We start from the raw sequence: 11050 nt of genomic DNA on the forward strand, positions 1-11050 counted from the left end.
CGAGGCTTAAGGCTCACTGTGCGAAGAATGACATATGAGAATTGCAGCATCTTAACAAATACATAGATGTGTTAAGATGCACATAGAGTCACGGAGATCTGTCAGAAAGCATATCGTATTCCTTGGCCGACCAGCTTTTCCCATTATCCCTCGCAAGCAACTGAGGGGTGCAGGCTTATATGTGTATTATATTTTGAAATGCATAATCTAAATTCTTTCTGTTTGTTACACAGATCCAGTTTCAAACAAGCACTGGAAGCTCTTCCTCAACTTCCCAGTGGCAATGACAAGAAGTGAGTAATTTCCACCAGCTTGTCGATACACTTCCTTAAAATTCTTGTATTAACTTAGGCTTATTCATTTAAGACTGGCATATACATTGGGTATAGAAACATTTTCTGACACACCAGCACCCAATAAGAGAAGGAGCTCTTCATGTGAACTGTCTAACACATGCATCACACAGTGGTCATTGTATGAACCCGTCATAAGTCACTTCTCTAACTGGCTAACTGACCCACATTAGCTTCACTTCCACTGTTTAGAAACCATGCTTGCAGTCAATAAAGCATTGCTGTATCCTTTTTTTTTTTTTTTTTTTTCAAGTTCCTCCATTACAACGTAATAATCTGCTTAAGGAGTGATGTGCTTCAACAAGTTTACGTTCAGACATAACTCCCTTCTGTCTTTGTCTTTGAAGTGTTACCAAACCCACAACAATAAAATCAGTCTGTATATGCAGAAAAGCATGCTTGTTGGAACCTAAAGGGTTAATCCTCTGCATTGCGTAAAAAGGCTGTTTGATCCTGTCTTCTCTGATCCACCCCTCTTTCTTGTCTCCAAACCATCTGCTGATAGAACATAGCCCTGGGGGCAAGCTGCGCATGATCATATGCTGTACAGGGCTGGAGTTTTTATTATTTTCTTGGGAGAGTGCATGTGATCAGCACAGGGCAAATCGGCACTATCCAGACAGAGGGTCATGGGTTATGCAGCCTCATGGGACAATCAGGGGAGAATGAAAACTCCTCCTACAAGCTTTAACCAGACACTGATAGAAGTCACAAGACTGCTGTAAATGCTGATCAGAAAAGGTGTTTAGCAGTTTATATTTACTAAAACTATTATTATTATAACTATCATTTCCATGTTCTGTGTACTGTGGGAGACCAGATATAGTTAATGCAGGGTCCTGGGTTTGGTAACACTTTGAGACAGTTTCTCTACTTAAAGCGGTTGTAAACAGCGGATGTTGTTATATTAAAAAAAAAACACCTGCAAATCAATGGCATCACATACTAGCACATTATGAAATATTCACCTTGGAACAAAGCCCTCCAGCGCTGTACTGTCACCGCTTAGAAGGCTGACATGTTCCCCCTGTCTTTCTTCTGGGTTCGCACTTTCCGTCTATGTAATTGGCCGAAGCTGCACTGATGCCAATGCGGTTCCGGCACGAAGCTCTGGCAAGGCATACTGGACCTTCAGAGTGCATGTGCCTGTGATGTCACTGGCTGCTTGCAGGGTGAATATATCCTAAATGGTGCATGTTTAGGAGATATTCATTTTTACCTACAGGTAATCCTTTTTAAAGTAAAAATGATCAAGCAGGGTTTACCACCACTTTAACGATAGGAGTCCCTTATCGTATGTTACCATTATTTTACTATGAAAAATACATAATATATTGTCTCTCATACCAATTGATTGTCTTAAATACTTTTGCAGTCACAGATAAAAAACTGGCATGCAGCTCAGGTGTTCTGAGTTTGATGGTTGCATACTTTTTCAGGATCCGTGACTCCCAGAAGTGAAGCTGGAAACAGCTGGCTAACTTCCACTTTTAGAAGACCATATTACAATAAAACAGGCATAAATTAAGATATTTTAGATGTGAACTGGGAACAAATTAAGTTTGACATTTTTACACTGGGTGATACAAACTGTTGATTTTTAGTGTCACAAATGCTGCCTCGTCATAAAGGCTGTGTCAGTTTGAGTGTCACAAAAGGAGATACAGGAGGTTACGGGATGAGGGAGACCAGACAATGCACAAAGTCCTTGGAAATTGACCAGCAAGCTGACTGATTATCACAAGGACCCAGCATTTCCCAATCCAGACACAGGAAAAAAATGAAAAAGTGCACACACTATTTCCTTAGCTGCCACCACTCTCAAGCTTGTGAGAAACCCTGTACCCGACACCTCTAGTCAGTACTCTCTGCACTCACAGTCTGGCACTCTGGCCACTCACGCTGTATTCAATAGGAGTTACAGGGTTAGGTAAACCAGTTAATATACCTTAGAATCAGAATAGAATTAGTGCAGTGATGGGACCCCTCAGACATAACCTAGATTTGATTGTGGATCTCTAAATTATACTGTTAGGATCAAAGTGGAGTTAAAACCCACACAGACTATCCAATGGGATGAAATAGGTTGGTCATTGCCTCTTACCCAAGTAGCATTTTGGTGAACAAGATCTTTTAAACACTCATGACTGTGTCCAGTAATGAATTTTGAATCCAAAAGAAAGAGTAATATTGTTCTGCTGTACATACAAGTGGATCTAAAAAGTCTACACACTAAAATGTCAGGTTTCTGCGATGTAAAACAAATAGACAAAGATAACAAATTATAGAAGTTTTTCCACCTTTAATGTGACCTATATATAAACTCAATTTAACAACAAACTGAAATCTTTTAGGCGGAGGGAAGTAAAAAAAAATAATATGGTTGCATAAGTGTGCACACCCGTAAACTAATACTTTGATGAAGCACCTTTTAATTTTATTACAGCACTTTTGGGTATCAGTCTATCGGCATGGCACATCTTGACTCTTCTTTGCAAAAACACTCCAAATCTGTCAGGTTGCGAGGGCATCTCCTGTGCACAGCCCTCTTCAGATACCCCCAAAGATTTTCAATCTAATTCAGGTCTGGGTTTTCTGGGCCATTCCAAAACTTTAATCTTCTGGTGAAGCCATTCCTTTGTTGATTTGGATGTATGCTTTGGGTCGTTGTAATGCTGAAAGATGAAGTTCCTCTTCATGTTCAGCTTTCTAGCAGAAGCCTGAAGGTTTTGTTCCAATATTGACTGGTATTTGGAACTGTTCATAATTCCCTCAACCTTGACTAAGGCCCCTGTTCCAGCTGAAGAATAACAGTCTCAAAGCCTGATGCCGTCACCACCATGCTTCACGGTGAGTATGGTGTTCTTTTGGTGAAATGCAGAGTTGTTTTTGTACCAAAAATATCTTTTCGAATTATGGCCAAAAAGTTCAACCTTGGCTTCATCAGACCACACGCTTTTGGGAGACTTTAGATGTCTTTTTGCAAAATTTAGCCGAGCTTGGATGTTTTTCTTTGTAAGAAAAGGCTTCCATCTTGCAACTCTACCCCATAGCCCAGACATATGAAGAATACGGGAGATTGTGGTCACATGTACCATACAGCCAGTACCTGCCAGATATTCCTGCAGCTCCTTTAATGTTGCTGTAGGCCTCTTGGCAGCCTCCCTGACTAGTTTTCTTCTCGTCTTTTCATCAATTTTGGAGGGACGTCCAGTTCTTGGTAATGTCACTGTTGTGCCATATTTTCTCCACCTGATGATGACTGTCTTCACTGTGTTTCATGGTATATTTAATGCCTTGAAAATATTTTTTTAACCTTCTCCTGACTGATACCCTTAAACAATGAGATCCCTCTGATGCTTTAGAAGCTCTCTGTGGACCATGGCTTTTGCTTTAGAATGTGACTAAGAAAATTTCAACAAAGATCTACGAGAACAGCTGAACTTTATTTGGGGGTAATCAGAGGCACTTTAAATGATGGAATGATGGCAGGTGTGTACTGACTCCTATTTTACATGAGTTTGAATGTGATTGCTTAATTCTGAACACTACGCCCCCAGTTATAAGAGGGTGTGCACACTTATACAACCACATTATTTTACCAGTTTATAGGTCACATTAACCTGATATTTTAACAGGGGTGTGTAGACTTTTTATATCCACTGTAGAGACCAAACACACACTGCCTGGCACAACCATTACCAATGTAATGAGAGCCAAAATATTATTACCGCTCCCATATTCTACAATAATGCAGGCACATTTAGAGTCTAAAATCTCACCTCCTGCAACCCAGCTTTTGCAGAAAAATGTATATTTGTGCACTACATGGTATTTGGAGTTATGGAACATTACATTTTCCTGGACCCTTAAGGATTGAATACACGTGGACTATGTGGGATCATTACACCTAGATTGTGCAGACTCGATTCTGATGCAAAGATGATGTGGTTGACCACCCCCTCTTCCTCAAAAAAACTTTTCTCCCTGGGTCTCTGTAACTGGTTCTCATCCTACTTATCCCACCTCAATTTGACTGTCACTTACAACTGTACTTCTCTTCCCTTTTCCATCAGGGTCCCCCAAGGTTCTGTTCTTGGGCCTCTCCTTTTCTTGATCTATGCCTCCTCCTTGGGTCAGCTGACCCATGGCTTCTAATACCACCCAAATCTACCTCTCTACCTCTCAGCTCTCTCCATCAGTAGCCTCACACATCACTTTACTAGCAGACAACTTAGTCTGGGTGTCACACCACTTCCTCCAACTCAATCTATCGAAAACCGAGCTCAAAAAATTTCATCCACATGCTCCTTCTTCTGACTTCTCTTTCGGGTAAATGGCACAACTATCAACCTGTACATGCATGACAGGTTTCTAAATGTAATCCTGGTCTCTGAACTCTCCTTTCAGCCCCACATCCAATCACTGTCCAAAGCTTGCTGCCTCAATCTCAGCCTCTCTAAAATACACCTAACCAATGCTTCTAATTCTGGTTATCTCTTGCCTCGACTACTCCAACTTCCTCCTCATTGGATTACATTTACCTATGCTATTTGTCCTTCAGTCCATCATGAATGCTGCTGCCACTCATCCACCTTAACAAATGCTCAGTGTCTGCAGCCCCTCTCTGCCAATCCCTCCACTTGCGTCCACTCAACAAATTAAACTCAAAATACCAACAATATTCGAAACTTAAAAAGCCATCCACAACTCTGCCAGCAGCTTGTAACGGCTACCCACTGGTAGTGAGGGGTATCGGCCGTTGGAGACGTCCTTTTTGCTGACAAGTTATGATATGCAGGTACCGCCGGTATATCCCATCGAACGCCCTTCCAAGAAACGAGACGGGCTACGTTTGAAGGGTCAAGCAGACTGACTTTATTTGGAATATTTCACCTGCTTATATCTGCTTACAACTGTTACAAGAACAATGACAGTTTCCGCCCCCCCCTTCACCCAGTAGGGGGCTTCAACACAGACCCCCTGAAACAATGACATCTCCTTGAATTAATCACTTGACCAGTCTCTAGACGCTTCGGCACCGCAAACCACTTAACATTTTCTGGCCAGGCACATTCCTTTCTCATTAGAATTCAATTAACCTTTAAAACAATTATCACTCACACATAATCCCCATCAGCATACACCTCACAGGGGGGCTGTTACCTACACAAGAGAGAGTTCATTAGCTATGCGAAGGGAACATTAGCATTCAGCAATGAAAGAGACTTGTCCAATTAACCCTTTGAGCTCAGAATACAATGTGGTACATCCAATTGTGACAAGCCATGCAGTTCCTTGTAGTCCTCCCTGCATGACGATTATAACTGTCCCGGCAGCATGCATATGTCCGTTACACTACTCCCCTTTTGTGGAACACTCCGGCAGACCCGGATTGATCTTTTTCGGATCAACTTGGGGATGTCCGGTCTGCTGTTAGGGTAAAAGTTCCGTTTGCCTGGACAGTCCGTCGGCATTCCCATTGAATCTGCCAGGGCGGTATTGGATAGAAAAATTGTAGGGTTGTAGGGCCAAGCTCCATCTTAGCAGGCGCCCATTATCTCCGGCTACCCGGTTCAGCCATACTAGGGGGTTATGGTCCGTGATCAGGGTGAATTCCTGACCATACAGGTAGGGTGTGAGCTTCTTTAAAGCCCAAACCAGGGCTAAACATTCCTTTTCCACGGCCGCGTAGCTCACTTCCCTGGGTAACAATTTTCTACTCAGGTACGCAACAGGGTGTTCTCCTCCATCCTCCCCGATCTGGCTTAGAACTGCCCCCAGTCCGTACATGGACGCATCTGTATGAACGACACATCTTTTGTTAGGGACGGGGGCAGATAGAACAGGTGCGTTGATCAATGCTTGTTTCAAGGTTTGGAATGCTGTTTCACAGGCGGGAGACCACAGGACTACTCTAGGCAAATTCTTTTTGGTCAAATCCGTCAGGGGTTTGGCAATGGTACTGTAGTCAGGGACAAATTTTCTGTAATCCCACTGCTGCCACCAATGTAACGGCTACCCACTGGTAGTGAGGGGTATCGGCCGTTGGAGACGTCCTTTTTGCTGACAAGTTATGATATGCAGGTACCGCCGGTATATCCCATCGAACGCCCTTCCAAGAAACGAGACGGGCTACGTTTGAAAGGTCAAGCAGACTGACTTTATTTGGCATATTTCACCTGCTTATATCTGCTTACAACTGTTACAAGAACAATGACAGTTTCCGCCCCCCCCTTCACCCAGTAGGGGGCTTCAACACAGACCCCCTGAAACAATGACATCTCCTTGAATTAATCACTTGACCAGTCTCTAGACGCTTCGGCACCGCAAACCACTTAACATTTTCTGGCCAGGCACATTCCTTTCTCATTAGAATTCAATTAACCTTTAAAACAATTATCACTCACACATAATCCCCATCAGCATACACCTCACAGGGGGGCTGTTACCTACACAAGAGAGAGTTCATTAGCTATGCGAAGGGAACATTAGCATTCAGCAATGAAAGAGACTTGTCCAATTAACCCTTTGAGCTCAGAATACAATGTGGTACATCCAATTGTGACAAGCCATGCAGTTCCTTGTAGTCCTCCCTGCATGACGATTATAACTGTCCCGGCAGCATGCATATGTCCGTTACACAGCTAAATCACTAACCTACTCTCAAAATACTAACCAAATTGTTCTCTTCCTTCCTGCCAAGATCCCCTGCTCCCTTGCCACCTCATCCCATGCTCACCTCCAGGACAATTAATGCAAGCCTCTCCCATCATATGGAAATCCCTACCCCAATCTTCGCCCCTCTTCCTTCCGGGTCCGCGGATTCCAGCTCTTTGACTGTCCGGAGCCGCATGACGTCACTCCCGCGCATGCGTGCAGGTGCCGCCAGTCACGGCACACGCTGGGAAAGAAACAGCACGGAGGGCCGTTTCTTCACTACTATGTGCCGAATTACCTCATCGGCGCACTACAAGGTGATTGTCTCATAAACGGTGCACGTATAGGAGATATTTTCAGTACATATAGGTAAGCCTTATTATAGGCTTACTTATATGTAAAAATGTCTCAAGGGGGTTTACAACCACTTTAACTGCAGCAGAGAAAAATCAGGTATTCTGCCCTACCATACAGGGTTATGCTGTGTGACAGAGCTGTGTAAGTCTAAGAAATGGACAGAACTATATATAGATGACAGGTTAAACAGCTCCCTTATATGTATTTATGTGTAATTAACATCTTTCAATGACCTGTCATTTTTGTTTATAAGTTTCAGCATCAGGTTTCTTTAAAGAAATGAGTGAAGAGTGCTGCTTCGCTGATCTGTTGTGCCATTATACTGTCACAGATTTGTTAGTATAAGTTGATACTCATATCATATACTGTGGAGTCACATCTGTGCTTTTTGTATTGTAATGCTCTTGAATTATTTTGTTGCAGTTTTCAGTCAATTTAAATTAAATATATGTCTCTCTTTCACAGGTTACTGGAGGATCTGTTAAATGAATTTAAGAGTAGTATGCACTTACAGCTAATGTGCTTCCAGACATCTGCCAATATCAGCTCGAAGACCTAAAAAAAAAAAAGCATGCCTCACCATGTAAAAAGGCATTTTTAAAACTTATGTATCCAATTCTACAGATTTAACTCTAATGCCATTGTTCTGAATCGAAAAGGAGGCTTAATACTACTTCAGTGTTCTTAAGTTATATATCATACCCAACAATCTTCTCTGTTGTCTCCTATTAACAATGTATGTAACCCTACTTTAGCCCACGTGCATCAAATAAACTTTTTTTTTCCTATTATGAGACTGGAATTCATGCTTGTGCTATTATAGATCTTAGCAGGCTGGATATCAGCAAGGTTTAATGTGGTATCACAGAATATAAAGGATGTTTGTTATAAAAATCTGATGCACAGGAAATAAAGGTGTTGCCCACAACACCCAAAATGTATTTTGATTTTAGGTGACCTGGGCTTGTAACTTCACCTTTTTTGTGCAAAAAAAATTCATCCAGATTAGTATTTCATATTAGTTTTTGGCTGATGCAAGTTTGTTGACGTTTTATAAACTCAAAATAGAAGAACACTCCTAAAACCACATATGTATTGGAGAGATAAATATTAGAAGAAAAGGGGGGGGGAAGCCCTGGGTCAGACTTTTATGGGCAAGGTGGATGATATTAGGATACAAATATGTTTTATTGATAGCAAGTATAAAAATAATAAAAAAACACATAACACACAATGAACATAAATATGACGTGAACAAAACATTACCACCATATGGACAGCCGTGAGCCCCTGTGCGTCAACGCGTTTCGCTGTTTTGCTTCATCGGGACACATATAGGGGTTGTTGGAAGGAACAGGTCTCACTATCTTGTCACCATAAAGATATATCTGCATATGGAAAGCTCCCCACTGCGCGTCAAAAATCACCATGTAGATAAATTAGATAAGCGCCTGAGGGCCAGAGCAGAGAGCAGTGACCAACAGTCACCTCTCTGCCCAGAGCGGACCAAGAACTGATTTATCAGCAGTCACGTGATCGCTCAGATCTTGGTCTTAAAGACAGCTGCATCATCACATCTTATTAATAGTTTTTATAGTTTTGTTCAACAATTCAAAGCACAATAAGTAACTCTGGATTAAAGGCTTAAAGTTAAACTGCAGCTTTGTTCCCAGTATGTGCTTGGGCCCCCACCATACAATGTAGGATCAGTGGTATGTATACAAGGACATTGAGGGCTCAGCCAAACACCAGTGCTGCATTGTACTTGATGAAAATTGGATAGGCCATGGCCAGTTGTGCAGCTTTGTGGAACCAGTCATATAGCAGGTAGGGAGCAAGCAATAAGGTAGATATTTCTCTATGCTATAAACCTAGACGAAACAAGCTATTAAACCTTTCCATTTCAGAAGAATGATCTATGTAGGCTGTGCTCCTGGTGGCTCTACTCCAGAGTATAGTTTCTACAGTTTTGCAGGTGAAACTCAAAACAATTTGAATATCGTGCAAAAGTTAATTTATTTCACTAATGCAACTTAAAAGGTTAAACTAATATAGGAGATGCACTCATTACATGCAAAGCAAGATAGTTCAAGCCGTGATTTGTCATATATGCAACAAAAGGGAAGAGATCGCGCTAAATAAGTGATAAGTGAACAAAAAGTGACATAAAGTTCAATAAATAAATTGTCCCGCCACAGAGGCAAGTAAATAAATCTCCCAGGTGATAAACTCAATCCACACGGAAAAGTGCTGGACAGAAAGATCCTCCACCAACGATAAAAAGGGCCTCTTACCGAATAAAATTGATCTCTGGTTTAAGAGAGATCAAACTGAGCATAAGAGGCATAGATGGATATCCCATAGGCAGCAATGGACAGCAACGGCGGTGAAATCCTAGTGCATAATCTTTACAGATACATCTCTCGATGGGACATCCAAGGATATAAGAAAGCAGAAAGACTCCACATAGCGTAATAACGTCTTGGTTTAATATCGAAATCAATAAAATAACACTTACATATCAATGTAGGCAAACGAATAAAATTTGAGCCGGCCCGCTCGATACACAGCCTGTATCAGGTAAACGGTACGCGGTGACGTCAGCACGCCGCCTCCCAACGTTTCGTCGCAATCGGACTTGGTCACGGGATACAGGCGGCGCTCTGAATCACCGCATAAATACAATAGACAGCGGATGTAGCCTCGATGTGGTGAGGCATCTGAAGATACATCGGACATCTTAACTTGGGGAAAGCCCAACTAAAGCAAGAGCAAGATGGGAAAGGGAACTGCAATAGAATAGCTAACAAATTTGCCAGCACTCAAAAGCAGATAGAGATGAAAAGACGCTGACTTGAAGCCAAACGCCACATCCACAGTACTATAAACTAAGATCACAAGGAACAGAGATCAAAGGTCATATTGATATAAAAAAACGTGACATTAATCACCGAGAATTTATAAATAAAATGGAATCAATAAATTCTTGAAAAAATTAAACTTACCCTGTCAGAAATAAAAATTAAAAATTATCTAAAAAATTTGTGATGATTATGGCTTACAGCTCATAAAAACCCCAAATCCACAATCTCCGAAAATTAGAAAATTGTGAAAAGGTGCAATATTCTAGGCTCAAAGTGTCCCACTCGCATCAGCTAATTAAGCCATAACACCTGCAAAGGGTTCTTGAGCCTTTAAATGGTCTATCAGTCTGGTTCAGCAGGAATCACAATCATGGGAAAGACTGCTGACCTGACAGAAAACCATCATTCTGTCATCCCATCATCCCATATTTCTTTTAAATGTTCTTATCCCTAAAATTCTAAGTTATATTAGAATATTTTAAACACTCACAAAGCCTTATAAGAAACTAGGTTGACTAGAATTTAGTAAGACTGCTGGCCTTTTATGAGGCCTAGACTTCGATGCTAGTCAGTTCGCATAAAACCACCACTCAGAGTATAAAAGAAACCTGTGTGAGATATTACTCACATATCCCGAGCAAGGTCAGCTCTGTTTTCATTTTTGAGCAAGTCTTTTTTTCCCCATGAGGTTATCTTCATTTTCACTCTCACGAAATCAACACATTAAATAGCCCATTTTTTTTTTTTTTTTTTTTTACCTTGTGTACTAACTTCACATACAGAAAGACTATTCTTTTTTCACTTTTTTTTTTCTAT

The 11050-nt window shown here is 41.4% G+C and overlaps 1 protein-coding gene across 1 annotated transcript in view; it reads left to right on the forward strand.

Moving 5' to 3' along the window:
* Nucleotides 1–8161, forward strand: part of EXOC2 (exocyst complex component 2) — a 308760-nt gene extending 300599 nt beyond the window's left edge. Inside the window, exons 26-27 of the mRNA XM_040353634.1 lie at nucleotides 234–293; nucleotides 7836–8161. Coding sequence (XP_040209568.1) covers nucleotides 234–293; nucleotides 7836–7929 — 154 coding nt within the window. The 3' untranslated portion in view covers nucleotides 7930–8161. The remainder of the gene's footprint in view (nucleotides 1–233; nucleotides 294–7835) is intronic.
* The last annotated feature ends 2889 nt before the right edge of the window (nucleotides 8162–11050 follow it).

This window comes from Rana temporaria, chromosome 5 (assembly GCF_905171775.1).
Source record: "Rana temporaria chromosome 5, aRanTem1.1, whole genome shotgun sequence".
NCBI lineage: Eukaryota > Metazoa > Chordata > Amphibia > Anura > Ranidae > Rana > Rana temporaria.